Consider the following 15,891-nt stretch of genomic DNA (forward strand, 5'->3'; position numbering starts at 1 on the left):
AGGATGATTTATGTTGTTATAGTACTGTCTTTCTCTCAGCACTCCTATGTTTTTCCCTTTTTTTCCCTAACTTTCTCTTTTGTATTCTGTCCTCTCATCTGTTTGCAGCCTCAGCTGTCAGGTCCTCCCACAGTGGTGACCTTTGACCCAGCACTGACCAGGAAGGAGGATATTGTGGAGGAGCAGATCGACTTCTCGTCTGCCAGAAAGCAGTTTCTGCAAGGGAATGGAGCCAAGAAAGACGTGGCTCCTCAGATATATTCCGCCAAACCCTTCTCGAAATCGTTAACCAAGAGCAGCGACATTGTTGCTGAACCCGGAGAGAGTCACGTGACCTGGTCCAATGAAGGAATAGTAGGAGAGTTTACTTCTGCACGAGCTGTAATGACAATCCTGCCTGAGGAGGAGGAAGGGAAGGGTCATTTCCACTCACCTTTTCACCCAGAGGAATCTGACTCAGGACTGGACGAGTTATCAGTCCGCTCTCAGGACACTACTGTGTTTAGCTTGGATAATGTTTCTGACAGCGGGGCTTCGCTACCCCCAACCCCGCTGCCACTTACCCCAGTGTCACCCCCCACCCCCCAGCCCACCACACCTGTCAACGGGCAGACCAGTAACAGTCCAACAGAAGATGAGCTGGAGTACCACGCTGGGGTGCTTGTCCAAAATGCAATCCAAAATGCCCTGGCAGCTCAGGACGGGGGGGACTGGCAACCATCTGACTTGAGTTCTACCCAGCTCAGCACCCCTGTGTCTCCATCCTCAGCTTCTACAAGTAGCCCAGTGCCAGTTTCCTCCTCCCCTGTGTCCGCTGGTGGAGCTCCCAGCTTCCAGTCACCTCTATCCTCCAGTCCTGCTCCATCCAACCTGTCCCCTCAGCCTGACAGGCAGCCAGAAGTAGAAGTTGTTTCCCAGGAAAAGCTGTCAGAATCACAGCAAGCTCAGCTTCAGTCCTCCAGTCCAGCACAACCACCACAGCTGCAGACACCTTCTCCGCCTACTTCTCAGCCTGTCTCGCCACAGCAGAGACCCAAAGACAGAGGCCCCAGGATTAAAATCCAGTCCTCTTATGCCAGAGCACTTGCCTCCTCATCTCCGGCTCCAGCTCCTGCCCCTACTCCAGCAGCTCCAGTTACCAGGCCAGCGCCAGTCTACCGTCCTCCTTCACCTCCGAGCCCAGAGAAACCAGAGTTCAGCTACTTCAGCAAATACTCAGAGGCTGCCGAATTACGAAGCACCGCAGTGGCAACGCGCGGCCCTGAACCAGAGGCAGCTAGCGGCCCATTCCGTCTGCGTTCCAAGAAACAGCGAACTTTGTCCATGATCGAGGAGGAGATACGTGCAGCTCAGCAGAGGGAGGATGAGTTGAAGAAACAGAGGGAGGCACAGCCCGCTGTTATTGCCCGCCCCAGCAGCACTCATGGTCCTGTGAGGACGGGGTTGCGGCAAACTACCATTACTCCAGCCGATAAGATGAAGAGCAACAGCCTGCCAAGCAGACTCACACTGACAGCAAGGACAGCACCAGGTTAGTTAATACTGTAACTCTCAGAGCCATAGAACCTAAATCCACTGCATCCAAATTAATGTTAAAACCATCTACCATGAGAACAGTTTATTGTTGCTTACGTACAGAACAGTTATACATAAGAGTTAGGTTGTAACCCGATGTGTATTTGTGTGCACAGGCACAATCGAGAAAGTTCGACCTGCACCGCCCGTGTCACCCTCCCCCTCAGAAGGAGCCCTGTCTGACGCTGGCAGCGAGGACTCTGGAGGTTCACGACCCAAAAACTTCATGCAGACTCTTATGGAAGACTATGAAGCACACAAGGTGAAGAGGAGGGAGAAATTGGAGGACAACAGTGTAAGTATTAAAACCTGGACAAAATCTCCTTATCTTTACAAAGCCAAAAAGAATACTGTTTAAAATTTAAAACTGTCATCTTCAGACAACTGCAGAAACTAATCACATTTTTATGGATTTGTATGGATTTTACTTTTAGTGACCTGCACCTAGTATGACCCCCAGTTAACTAGTTGATGATACAATAAATAATGGACTTTAAATAATGGACCAATAACTAAAAACACCAGAATCAGCTTATTTAAAGATAAAGTTAGTAGTGAACTTGTGACACGTAAGGCATGAGCAAATACTAGACAACACCAAAGGGAATTTCCAGGCCTTTCACACACTTAAGATGGAAAGCAAGTCACAGAAGCTAGGGGATTTCTGTCCTGAGTTCATCTCATTGACAATTATGTTGCTCTTGAGAAGAAGTATTGAATTTGACTGACTTGTTTTGAAATATAGGGTCATAAAAGTTTAATATGTCACAAATGAAAGAAATGAGAGAAAGAGAAAGAAGCATTTTTATATAATCAACAGTTTCTCTGTCTTGTTTAATGTTTAACCTGTTCAATTCCAAATCATTTACTGCACAAAGGGACATGTATATGTATGTCCCTGCATTCATATATTTTCAAGACATTTCACTGAATGTATCGTGAACAGATCATTTTGGAGCAAGGTTGTTGATGTTGTTGCTGTTGTTGCTACTGTTTGTCCATGATGACGTCACATGTTGACTTTGTGTACTGTTGCTTCTCTCCTGCTGGTCGGTCAGTACACCCGTTTATTGCTGGCCAACGAGGTAACCACCGAGGTACCTGTTCACTCAGTTAACTGCCTTTCCTGACAGACCTGGGTCAGACTCAACTAAAAGTCTTTCTAAATGAAGACATTCCTTTGTGTTCTTGGGCACTGTGGTTTCAGAGATCAAGACGTACGATAGGTCATGTCCAATTTCGCTCTTAAGTTCATGTAAGAGAGAAAAGAAAGTTCCACAGATGAGTCATGAGTCATGTGGAGCTTTCTCAAGAGTGGAAAAAAAGTGCTGCAATAATATACATGGGAATCTATTATCTCTGTTAGAAACCTTAGACTAGTTGGGCTCTGTAAAGAAAACTATAGTTTTATATCTGTTCCCAGGTCTGCTTGTGCTCTGCTTAATTATTCTGCTCTCTGGTGATGGTGCTGCATGTCCCTGACCATGGATTTAGTGTGACCCCTGACCTTACACGCACAATAAATGTACAAAATGAAAGTCAAATCATTATTCCCTGGATAATATAACTGTAACAATATAATAGTTTGAACTGTCAACATCTTTTTTTTAATTATTGCATAACAAACCAACAAACCTTTGTCCATAAAATGGCTATATAGAGTTAAAGATTAGTCATGTTTCATGTTTATTATTAGCATTAAGAGTTTAAAGAAGAGTTTTAAGAAGCACAAGAATGTTACAATATATGGTATGGTAGGAGAAAACTGCAGGCAACACACCTCTACCCACAATCCATTTCACCCTCACCCTCTCCTTGGTTACCCTGGATTCCTGCTCACAGAGATGTTTTTTCCATGTGGCAAGATGTGTTTATTAGTTTCTAAATGTGCATGTGATTGCTTGTGTCTTTGGCATGAGTGTGTGAGAGGGGCGGTGATCTGGAAAATAATATTTGAAACAGCTCTACTGTAGAGCCATGGAAATAGTATAGTATAAAAGTACTTTATGATTTTTACTATCAAATACTGCGAGTGCAGTAATAAAATATGAAGTTTAATGCAGTATAGTTTAATCAAATGCTCCCACAATGTTTGACATACACTGCATGCCATGTCAAAGTTGTGTGTTCTTGTGGTTGTGTTGCCGTCATATCCCTTGACTTGGGGAAAAGCATGGGTTTCATCCAGAAAATTCAATATCTGGCTAATGCTAACTGTTATACTGCTTGTAATTGGTTATTTGTAACCAACAGGTTCTGGAGGCTACTCGTGTCACCAGGAGGAAAAGCAACATGGCACTGAAGTGGGAAGCTGGTATCTACGCCAACGAGGAGGGAAAGGAAGAGGAGGAAGAAGAGGAAGAGGAGGAGGAGGAGGAGGAGGAGGAGTAAACAGCTCCAAAACAGACATTTAAGAGGACTGAGTGGAAAGGAGAGACTGAAGGAAAAATGCAAGCAGGAGGAGAAGGCAACTAGGACAGAGAAGGGAAACTATTTATTTTACTGATAGTATTCTGGTGATCACATGACCCACTGGCTAGAATAATGGGGTTCATTGAGGGGACGGATCAAGTTGTGGTTTTGGACCTGAGGTTTCAAGATGGAACAGTATGTTAAAGACTTTTAATTGTTTAGGGGCATTTGGAGAAAGACACTGAAAGGGTTTTATTTCCTGTCCAAGAAGCTTTGATGGGTAGAAGGTTTTAACTAGGAGGTAGACGCTGAATGACTTAAATATTCATAGGATTTTTCACTTATCTGCAATTTTATTGTTGATGTATGAGCTGAGATCTAAAGATTTTGTTTTGACAGGGTGCCTGAGCCTTCTTGAGGATGGTTTTAGATTTGTGTGATTGCTAATAATCTCAGTCATCTGCAGAATGTGTGGGTAAGGTTTGACAGCAAAAAAAAAAGATGACTAAAAGTTGGGCAAGAAATCACACACACAGACAAATTTTCTGTAATAATGAAAGTACTTTTACCTGGATTTCATGATGCTGCAGGAAGGTCGTGATGTTTTACAAAATTTTAAGCAACTGGCACCTGAAGCATCATTTCCGGAACTCATAATGTTATATTTTCCACATCCTGCAGTGCCACAATACACCACAGTACAGACATAACCCACGTTCGACATGCCAGTGGGAGCTTTTGCATTCCTTTCATGCACCTGTATGCAACGTTAAGTGCCGACTTGCAGGTCATCATCCTTGTATTGTTAAATGCTAGCGAGGAAATCTGCAAAACTAGCATCAAGGTGCAAATTTGCCTGTAATTGTTGAATGCACGATTGTTATGATGTATTTTATTCTCTCCCATCTTGTAGTTTTACACTTGCATAAAATAAGAAGCCGTATTAGATAGAAAGTCTGTCTACAGTCACTACTCTTCAGTGACTTTATGTCTGTGAAGTGCAAACAGAAGGAGACAAAGAGGGAAGAGGGTTCTATTCTAAAAATAATTATTCTGTCTTTGCTGGCTGTCTCTTTGTTGCCCTGTGCTTTCTGATGTAAGCAGTTGTTTTATGTATTATACTGAGGTAGGACTGTGTATTTGATATTTGAATATGTATGTTGAGATTCCAGTGGGGCAGCTGCCATCCATGTACTCTGTCTTGGTAGCTGAGGATAAAGTTTGGTGGAACAAAGCGTTTTATTACAGAATGTTGTTATTTAGAGAGAAACAGTCAGTCTAAGCTCTGAGGTGTATTTAAGAAGTATTGATTGCGTGGAATTTACACTCTTTTCCTGACCTGTAACACAAGCACACAACTACAGTTGCAGCAAAAAGAAGGCATATTAAAGTCAGTAAGAACAGGATGAACACAGTAATGTTCATCTAACATACTAACATACTGTATATTGGGGCTGTCCTTTTGTTTACTGAAAGTATTGTGAGCTTTATTTTGGAGAAAGACGTGATTTCCTGTTTTGTTAAATGAGCAGAAAAAATTGACCCTAATACAGGCTTGTGTGAGTGTAATGAAACCATGGAAATCAAGGCTCAGCTTCTGTAAAATAAAACAGTAAATTACAAACATTACAAACATTATCAGACTGGTCCCCGGAGCCTACAGGACTGTCTGTGGAAGAGAATTTAAAGTAGAAATGTGTCAACGTGACTGTAGATAGTTTTTTTAAACCACTTTAACTGAACTGAAGCAAAAATGATTCTGCTTTTCAGTCTTTATTTGAAGCCTTTGAGATTTTTTTTTTGTAAACCAAAGGTCACAGTTTTGATCACCGGTGTGTCCTTTTACAGTGGCCTTGAGCGAGGCACTGACCTGCTCACACCGAACGAAATCCTGAAATATACACTGAGAGAAACTTGCAGAATATTTTTTATTCAGGACACACTAACCCTTGACATTACTGACTCTTTACAGTATTTATTGGGGCAGCGACAGCAGCATGATGAGGATGAATTTCTCTTGGCAAATATTCTGACTTGGCTCGTGTGTGATGCTGCCTGAGAGAAAGGAAAAGAAATCCACCAGTGAAACTAAGGTACACTGTCGCTGATGCTGATATGAGATTCATTTTGCCACAAGCTAATGGACAAGGGCTTAGAAACACAGCGACAGGAAGACGAAATCCATGTTGTTGTTTTTTCAGACATCAAGAACATGATTTGAACAGTCAGACTGTATTAAAAGCACTTGTTATACTTGGTTGTATGATTTCCCTGTGAGAAATATTAAGAGTTGGGAGGAAACATGAACCTCAGACCTTTTTTCTGAATGAGAAACAGGAACTGATCCTATGTAATGGATGTTAGTTGTACAGTGGCCAGTCTGCTGCAAGATTTATTCACGGCAACAAAAGCAAAAGTTTTTCTCCCCTAGTTTACTGTAGCTGCAGCAGCACATTTTTTTTTATGGTTTATTGCACACAAGCACACTCTCCCACATTACTGCTTCAATGGTCAAACCCCCAAAGCCATTTAGAGTTCTAATTTAATCCACTATTTGAAATGGTAACAGGCATCATGCACAGCAGATGAGTTATAATTGTGTGATTTATTATTATTATGCTTTTTTGTTGTTTAAATTCACGGTGCAGAGATGATTTTATTTATCATTTTAAATGCTGGTAGCTTTCAGTGTGGGAGGCCCACGCTGTCTGTGTGTGTGTGTGTGTGTGTGTGTGTGTGTGAGATAAAGCAATCTTATACACTATATAACCAATGTTCCTATATGTTAACCACTTGTATGCTCATACTCCGCTCTGTTATTTTATAGCACATATAAGGCTCACAGTTATACACCTACTATTATGAATATTTTTCTCATTAAAAACAAAACTTGGACATGTGGGGGATTTCTGAGTGGTTCATTTATATATAGTTTCACTTATACACGCTGGTGCCAATACATCACAGTCAGTTTTACACTTTTCAAGTGAATTTTCATTGAGTTCTTATATTTATTGAAACCAATGGGTCCCCATAAGGTGGTAAGTTTTAACAAAAATCTGTCTGAATATATGTTTTTATTTGTTAAAGTGCTCCACACTAAAATCCACAGTAAACACAACATGAAGGTGGTTTCTTTGAAATGAAGAGTAAATATATGTAATGAATAAGCCATAGAGTCATGAAATCGATCAGGATTAAATGTGCCAGAGGAGGAGACCAGAGGGTGGCTCTCCAAACTTCATGACTTTCAGGTCACGCCTTGTGTTGTGAGGAGGAGGAGGAGGAGGAAGTGGCTGAGAAGTGTTTTTATTCCCCTTCTACTGTGTTCTTCAACACTCCGTCCAAAGGAACCACAGCAGAGACCGATACAGTCTGACTTTGGGTTTCAGTTTTTGGGAGTAAGCTGTGAAGAGTCATGCCCCGCCTGTGCAACACCGCCTTTGCCCTGCTCCGCCAGATCGAGCCCATCATCGTGCTGGAGCAGCTGGGCAGCACGCTCTTCGACACCGCGCTGCAGGTGGTGGTTAAGGACCGCTGTGCCAACGCCACCTACCCCGATCTCTCCAGGGAGGACAGCCAGCAAAAAGCCATGACGGATTTCTTCATGACCTACAACCTCATCATCAGCCTCGTTCCGATCATACCTGCGCTGATCCTGGCCAGGTTGAGCGACCGCGGTTGGAGGAAAGCCCCCATCGTGTTGCCCCTGATCGGGTACCTGGTGTCCAGGGCTCTCCTGCTGCTGGTGGTCAGTTTCCGTTTCCCGCTGGAGGTGATGTTCGGAGCAGCGGTTCTCTTCGGACTGTCCGGCGGCTTCTGCGCCTACTGGCCCGGGGTGATGACGCTGGCGTCGCTCGGGTCCACGGCGACCGACCGGTCCAAGGTTTGTTACTGGCTCGCTTGGTTAGGTATCGTTTTCAGGATTATTCCAACAACAAAGTTTTAGTCTTCTTTGGTCATTGTTTGGCTGAATTTGACGTCTACTTTAAATGATCATGTGCATTTCCATTTGTCACCAACATGCACTAAACCTGGTAAATCACTGTCACAACACTGATTTGTTTTTAATCCTTAGTCATCATTAGTCCTCTGTTGGATGGTCTGTAATAGAAATATGCATAGCATCCTGTATTTTTATTGCAGGACATGACTTGTAATGGACTGGTTTTTTCACTCTGTAGTGCTACTTTGACTTTAAAACCACATTTTCTCCCCCCAGTGAAACAAAGTAACATCTAACACTTGCATGTACAGACAGATGCTTGAACATTGTTGCCCTAAGCTTCATTAAAAACAACAGAAAACACCACAAAACTCAACTCTTCTTTGGTTAAATACAAAAGCAACAAGCTTCAACATTTCAAATCTGGCTCCTTAAAATCCTAATATAAGGTCAAAGAAGTTACTGTATGTGTGTCCATGTCCTATGCAGGTGATGATGAGGGTGGAGCTGCTGTACGGAGCAGCAGGTGTGGTGGGCAGCCTGGTGTCGGGTCATCTGTTCATGCTGTACACCGCCAGCGTGGGAAACGGGATCGTTCTGCTCTTTGTGAGCACACTGCTGCACCTGCTCAGCCTCATATTCTCCGTAGTCCTGCTGCAGGTCAGTGTGTGTGTGAGAGATAACTGTGTGTGTGATGTGTGTGTTGTGTTCCTTTAAACCAAGGCTGCACCACAGAGAAACTGACTATAAGTGTTTGAAACTATATAACTGGGACTGGTATTAAACATACAATCAACTATCGAATTATTTGGATGAACTAATCTGTATTAATGTAAGATAGATCAATATATTATATATTAATTAACAAACACTGCATCATAGTGACTGTCCAGTTACTATAGGTCAATCCACACCCCTCAGCCAGTCACAATGCAGAAGTGTCAGTGGCCATGGTATACCGGTTTACGCTGAAAGTACAGCTTCCTCTGAAACTCTTTCCAGCAGGCTCATATTGTCAGAACCAGCTTTCAGCTTTGTATCTTTGTATCTTCACTGTAACTGTAGCTGTGTATTGGTCATGCAGCGAAGTGAAGCGTGCCTGTGTCCACTCTGATTAAAGGTGAAACAAGTGTCGGACAAAGAGCCAAAAGACACCTGCCACCTCCTTTCTCACTGCTCCAATGACGCTCAAGGTGCCGAGGGTCCTGCTGGGATAAACCTGGTGAACGTGGTTCTGCTGTTCGTCGCTGCCGTGCTGTACGACTTCGCGGTGGGGGGAGCCATCGAAATACTGGGGGCCTTCGTGATGAAAGAGCCGCTCAGCTGGAACGCCACTCAGGTGAGACTTTTCTGTCTTTGCATGTGTGTATTTAGATGTATTGTTATTATTATCAGTTATTATAGACAGCCCTATTTATGTATTGGGTGTCAGGTTTGATTTTGTCTCACTTTTTCTATTTTCTTTTTTTGCACCCTCTTGTCTTGTTACATTTTACATTATGTACATTATCCCGTCCCTTACTTTGTTTCACTTTCTGCCTCCCTTTGTCTTTTCATGTCTGTCTCTTTTTTTCTCTTTTCTCTTTTGAATTCTCTGTCTTCCTCCAGGTGGGTTATGGGAATGCAGCAGGCTGCATGATTTTCCTCACCAGTTTCATCGGCGTCATTGTGTTTCGTCGCTGCGCCAGCGACGTCACGCTCATCCTGATCGGCATGCTGTCGTTCGCCTCAGGCATCTACTTCATGTCATTCGTCACAAAAACCTACCTGTTCTACCTTGGTAAGACCGAACATCTCATGGATCATGACTAATAGACACTGATAAAAAATTACAGGATCAAATTTATGATGGTTTTCTTCCAGTTTCCTGCCTTATTTCCTGACAAAGGCCACACATTTCCAACATACGCTACTATTATTTTTAACAAATACGACCAATGCAAACTCTATCATCATTACTCAGTATTGGTCCTATTATATTCTATCATCAGGCTAAATATTGGTATGATAAGCTTATTCCTGTTTTCATCTTCAAAAATACCCAAATCCCAAAACTAATTCATATCAAAACACATCTCCTCAAATGAAATAACCTGGAGCCAATTTTTTTACTGATAACTTTAATGACTGCGCTCACATGTGCATAAAACAAGATTTTATCACGTCGACTTGTGTGGTGTGGCTGCAGAAAGTCATATTATTGTTGGTGACAGACAGCATTTTCTCACAGAGTCAAAATCTTTCTTCACTGTGTTTGGTCTTGTGGTTTGTTCTGTAAAAACAAAGAGCCACAATGTTTGGGTTCTGTCGAGCAGATGTTTGTCTGGCTCATCTTCATTTCACTTTCATAAAAGGCAGGTGACTAGTAGAAACAAATATAACAAAACAAGTGTTCAAGTTTTATGTTTTAAGAGAAAGAAGGTGAATTGTTAAAAGACTGCCTATGCAGATTCTTGTCCTGTTTCTCATAACATGCCTGACAGGATTGCATTAAGATCATAAAGGGACCAAAACAAGGAACTGTGAGAGAGTCGAAGCCATAAACATTTTGAATTCAGCCCTATGTGGCAGATACAACAAAACATGATTCCCTGTAGTTTGTCCGTTCTGGGCTACTGTAGAAACATGGCAGCACAACATGGCTGCCTCTGTAAGTGGAGACCTGCTCCTTAAGGAAATACAGCAAAGAGCACTTATACTGCCTTCCTCCTCACATAACACCAACCAGTCCAGTGACTCTTCCTAGTTGTAGCTTCATTTTCAGCTTAACGCTACAGAAACATATATATATATATATATATATATAAACAAATATAAATAGATATATTTAGCCTAAAGCTAAGTCAGCATGAAAGCAACAGAGGGGAAGGACTGTCAAAGCAGAGCATTTGCTTTTTCTTACCAATTTTCTTTTCACTTTCTATAACCACAACATTGTTGAGTTAGACATAGTATCTGCATGACAGTGGTGGGTGTCCAAAAGGACATTGTGAAGGAAGTTGAACTGAGAGGAAAGAAAAATGAATTTGTATTTCTCTGCAGCTCGTGCACTCACCTTGTTTGGTCTGATCCCGATGCCCACCATCAGATCTCTACTGTCACAGCAGGTTCCAGCATCCTCATATGGTGAGTCTGTAACCCGTGTGTGCGTGTGCATGTATTTCCTACACTGTGGGGACTAAAACGTCTTCCAAGCCAGGTCCCCATCCTGTAAATCCCCAAACTGTAAAGAGACGATTTGGTTTAAAGTAAGTGTTAGGGTTAGGGATGGGCAGTTAGTGGCTATGGTTAAGGGGTAGGGTCAGTCTCCAGGAAATGAGTGTACATCAATGTTATGTCTCCATGAGAATAAAAACAAATTTGTGTAGGTGTGTGATAGCATTGCTGAGGAGTAATAAAAACAGTAATGTTGTTAAAGCTATTAAATAAACAGCAGTTTTATTCAAAGACACGCTATTGATGGTTTAACCACTAAAGTATGGAGTGGCAGATTATTAAAGCAACAGTTGAAATAAGTCTCGTAGAGTTAGACAGGCTTAGAGCCACTTTTTGTTGCTGTCTTGGAAGAAAGTAGTTTTAAAAAAAAAATTGAATGTGATGTCCAAGTGAGTGAGTAACCAGGATTTAATAAATGTCATTTTTCCAAAGTGAACAGCACAAATACAATCACATTCTCTTCCACTGTGCTGTGGAGGAGAAAGACACTGTATATACTGTATCACAACACATGGGAAAATGAAATCAAAACTATTTACACAGCCATGCCCTGCGTGCAAAAAAAGAACGTGAGAATAAATACAAATAAAAAATATAGATGTATAAATATATGAAAATAACAAAAAAAAAAAAAAAACAAGACACAAAAGTGTGTGTGGGAGGAAGTAGTTGAAGAGCGATGACATGAACATATTTCAGTGTTCAGGCCTCGTGTCGTGAAACAGGAATAGAGATAGTGCTCATGAAGGAGTGCCATGGAAACCCTACATGTGACACCAGTCAGGCTGGTTTATACAAAACAGGCTTGAAACAAACAGCCTGTTCTACTCACTCAGTAGCAGGATTCCTGTTTCTGTCACACACACAGACACACACTGTTCACTGATGATTAGAGGACAAGGGTTATTTATTGTCTGTGTACTTTTGTTCGTGTTTGCTGTAAAGTGACGACAGGGCATTGCAAACCAACCAGCAGCACAGAATCTTTTCCTGTGCACACATGCACATAAGGAAATCAGCCAATCATCCAAACTGTAGGAAAGAGAAAAAAAATCCAAATCAATATTTGGTCAGATATCTCTTCTTTTTTTTTTCTGCCTCACCGACTTTTATTGTATTTTTCTCATCTCAACCGTGTCTGTCTCTCCTTCCTTCCCATCAGGCACCATTCTCACCTCTCTGCAGCTGGCTCTGAAGTTTGCCGGTCTCGCCTACATCCCCGCCTTTACTAAGATCTATCAGGCCACCCTGCACTGGTTCCCAGGCTTTGTCTTCACACTCTCCAGCATCTTTACAGTACTTGGAATGATACCCATCAGGTATTGCTCCAGAATATGAGTTCAGTATAGTAGTTTAATTAGAAATGATAACATTCCTCAATAAGTGAAACAAACAGGAAAAAAAGAAAAAGAATTTAGATATAAAATACTTGTTACAGTCAATATACTTATCTCTCTTGTCCTTTCAGCATTGTTGGCTGCAGATCCCCTCGGAGAAGGTACATGAGGATTCAGGGAGACTGAAGTGCCGACATCAGCACCAACAGTGAGTTAGCCTTGGATTGAAGCAGATGGAAACTGAGATGTGAAATCAGCAAAAGGAGAACGGTGCCTTTAATCTCACATTTCCACTTCCTAAAACATAAATGCACACACAGGAAAGGAGTTCCTTCCCTATTGATGCAGGAGGAACAAACAAACAAGAATTTTATGACATGTTTTAAAAAATTGTTTTACTGTCATTTAAGCTGCGAAGGCCTTCGAATACAGACAAAGTGCAATAACGTGGGACGCTGCGTGAAAAGTTTTGCCACGAAGGTTTAAGGTGTTTAAAGGTGTTTAAAGGTTTGATACAGGCAGAGGTCATCGGACATTGGATGTCGTCAGCCAGTGAAATGTCTTCAAACTGTGCTAAAGGGATTAGTCATGACCTCAATGTAACCAGTCATTTCAACATCATCTAGGTTTGTCAGTATTTGCGTCACACGTGTAAAGTCCCTTATAAGCACAACCTAAAATAGAGAACACACAGAAGATTTGTACATATTTAGTTTGTAGAATCCAAGCACCAGATACACGTCACTTACCATAAATTGTTTTAATGCAGCATCATTCGATGATTGACTCGGAAACAGAAAGGATTCAGAGTCCAGTCAGAAGCGATGCACCGTGTGGTATTTTGGAGCAGAAAGGGTTACTTTGCTAATGTTGAAACTTTTATCTTAGTATGGCAGGATACAGGCGACATGTTAAAGGAAACACATGTAATAACTTTTGATGCTGGTGTTGTAGGCATTGTATCATATTCTTTCTGCTGTTACCTTTTTATAGTTGAATGTTTTATACAGTTTATATGAAGTTATCTTAATACTGGGTTGGGGGCTCAAAAACTATGGGATGTAGCAGTAGTAGTAGTTTTTATAATACTTAGTTAGATACAGTAATTTATTTATTTTTTTTTAATCTTCATACCATGAAAGCGGTATTGATCTGAAAGGAAGAAAATGCAGCTTGAATTATTATTTTTATTTTCTGCATGAATTTATTACTGCCCTTTAAAAACCCACATGTGAAAAGGCTCCTGTCAGTGGCTGTTTAATAAATAATAAACTGTCCTGCAGTATGTTTTTAGGTATTGTTTAGCATACAATATGTTTTACTGGGACTTAATTCAGCAAATAAATGTGCTAAGAAAATTTAAAACATTTTAATTAGTGCTTTATTTAGTCAGATTTTATTTCAATAGACTCGTCTGTTCTTTTAACCCCATAGTGTAACCTGCCTGTTTTTTTTTCATGCACCTGCAATAACTTTTAGCACAGACAAATCATACCAGAGCAGAAAAACACCAAATGCATTAGTTTTTTTATTTTTTTTTTATTTTTTTTTTTAATTATTATTATTGGTCCAATATATCCAAAAAAATCATTTGAGGTAAAGATAAATTGCATCAAAAACAACATCAATATACAAGCTCGGTTGTAATTACAAGATGTTATTCATATTCAAATATACAATAAGGACTGAACGTAAACAGTACACACTGGGGAGGAACAAAAACAACAACAAAAATAAAAACCTGAAACTAGATTTGTGTGTTCTTAAGTCATCTGAATTTAACCTGTCCTACAAGTTTGATTGATCAGGTTTGTCCTTTTGTGCAAATCAGTTTCTCTTCATGTGTGAGTCTGTGAGGAAGACAGGAGGTAAAGATGGGGACATTTTTGTCCCCCTATATCATGGCCATCCCTGTTTGAGGATTTAACCTGAACCAGCTTTGCACCCAATACCTTTAACATTACAGATCGTTACAGACTGAAATATAAATATCCCCCAACCAACTCAACAATAGACTGTCATTTTTGGCAAATGAAAAAAAAAAAAGAAATGGAGCTGATCTTTCCACCAGAAATTGGAGCTACTAGTCTATGTAGTGCAAAAATAAATTAGCAGGCACATTGTATGTTTGGGGCTTTTACAATGGTTATGATTACAGAGAAGAAATTTAATCTGAAAACTGTTGTTAGGGTTCAAATTAGCAAAAAAAAAAAAAACATTTTCCATTCCTCATATTTTGGTTATGTCAGATTTCCATACCTAGTGCAAATCACCAGTCTCTTCTACAATGTTAAAATGTACCCATTCGAACCTCAAAGGTATCTTTATACAAAAATAAACTCAGCTGTAGTATATATAATTCAGCTGTACATTGGGCTATATTGATTATACAGTCTATTGCTACTGGAGCAAAGAAAAACATTACAATTAAATCTGAATGATCTCAAAACTTGTGCATCCTCAGGTCACGTCATCAGGTACCGTTAATTCATCCAGCTGGAAAGTCTACAGATGCACTGATGCCTTGTTTTTCAAATCACTCCCCTAATAGCAAAGACTCACAGTGTTCAAGTACCAAAATAATTTGGTAAACAAAATAGAACTAAAAAGAGAGTGATCAAAGTTTTTGGTTTTTTTTTTTATTTCCTATCAAATCATTTGTTAAACTTTTTATCGTTTTGCTACATATCAATAGTTCTTCAAATCAAAAGCCAGTTTTCATATTTTTGCAATGAAAATATGAAAAGTCACACGTCGCCTGCTGTCTCTCTCTCACTGTTTCTGAGTGTAGTGCACCGCTGTGACATGTTAAGCTTTACATCGTGCCACATCTGGTTTAAAGGTGCACTGTGGAGGCTTCCTGTAAACAAATGTTTGTTTGTTTTTTATCCTTTAGCAAAAACACATTTATTTATTTGAGACAAACAAAAAATGCTCCACAGCACTACTAGTGGTCAAAAGCTCTATTGGGTACCTTTAACTTTGATTCATGTCATGCTAAATGAATAATAGCAACTTGGGCTGTGAGGGTTGGATAAGACATTTTTTAAGTTTAAGTTAATTTTTTTTTTTTTTTTTAATTATTAATGTGCATGTTTATAAATGTGACAAAGCTGGAAATCTTACTGGAATACTATAAAAACTCCAAAAAAAAAAACAACTTTCTTTTCCTTTCTGAACACCTCCAACCCGTGCTCTTCCTTTTCAGTATTTCGGTATGATTACAATAATTTAGGCTTTTAGCATCAGAGCATAAGTAGTTCGGCCTCGATACTGGACCAAAACCAAATCGTCCCTGTTTTCAGACTGTTTTCAAACTCAAATACGTTATTCTTCATGTGTCACTTCTCTGATTTCTAGTAGTAAGAGGAAGCAGCTGCTGCTTGATAGTTTTAAAGCTAAAGG

General features: G+C 40.5%; 2 protein-coding genes across 5 annotated transcripts in view; both read left to right on the forward strand.

The window, feature by feature from the left end:
• Window positions 1-6,887, forward strand: part of palm2akap2 (PALM2 and AKAP2 fusion) — a 56,843-nt gene extending 49,956 nt beyond the window's left edge. For 3 of the 4 annotated variants that reach the window (XM_026298421.2, XM_026298422.2, XM_026298423.2), the window contains exons 13-16: window positions 109-1,531; window positions 1,692-1,870; window positions 2,634-2,672; window positions 3,829-6,887. In XM_026298421.2, the coding sequence (XP_026154206.1) occupies window positions 109-1,531; window positions 1,692-1,870; window positions 2,634-2,672; window positions 3,829-3,966 (1,779 nt within the window). In that variant the 3' untranslated portion in view covers window positions 3,967-6,887. The remainder of the gene's footprint in view (window positions 1-108; window positions 1,532-1,691; window positions 1,871-2,633; window positions 2,673-3,828) is intronic. The other variant, XM_026298424.2, reaches the window with a different exon arrangement.
• Window positions 6,888-7,272: 385 nt separating this feature from the next.
• Window positions 7,273-14,532, forward strand: slc46a2 (solute carrier family 46 member 2). The gene is made up of 7 exons (XM_026296754.1): window positions 7,273-7,873; window positions 8,423-8,593; window positions 9,054-9,272; window positions 9,542-9,713; window positions 10,976-11,059; window positions 12,312-12,468; window positions 12,618-14,532. Exons 1-7 carry the CDS (start codon window positions 7,406-7,408, stop codon window positions 12,670-12,672), a joined length of 1,326 nt encoding a protein of 441 aa, XP_026152539.1. The 5' UTR covers window positions 7,273-7,405; the 3' UTR covers window positions 12,673-14,532.
• The last annotated feature ends 1,359 nt before the right edge of the window (window positions 14,533-15,891 follow it).

This window comes from Mastacembelus armatus, chromosome 12, assembly GCF_900324485.2.
Source record: "Mastacembelus armatus chromosome 12, fMasArm1.2, whole genome shotgun sequence".
NCBI classification, from domain to species: Eukaryota; Metazoa; Chordata; class Actinopteri; order Synbranchiformes; family Mastacembelidae; genus Mastacembelus; species Mastacembelus armatus.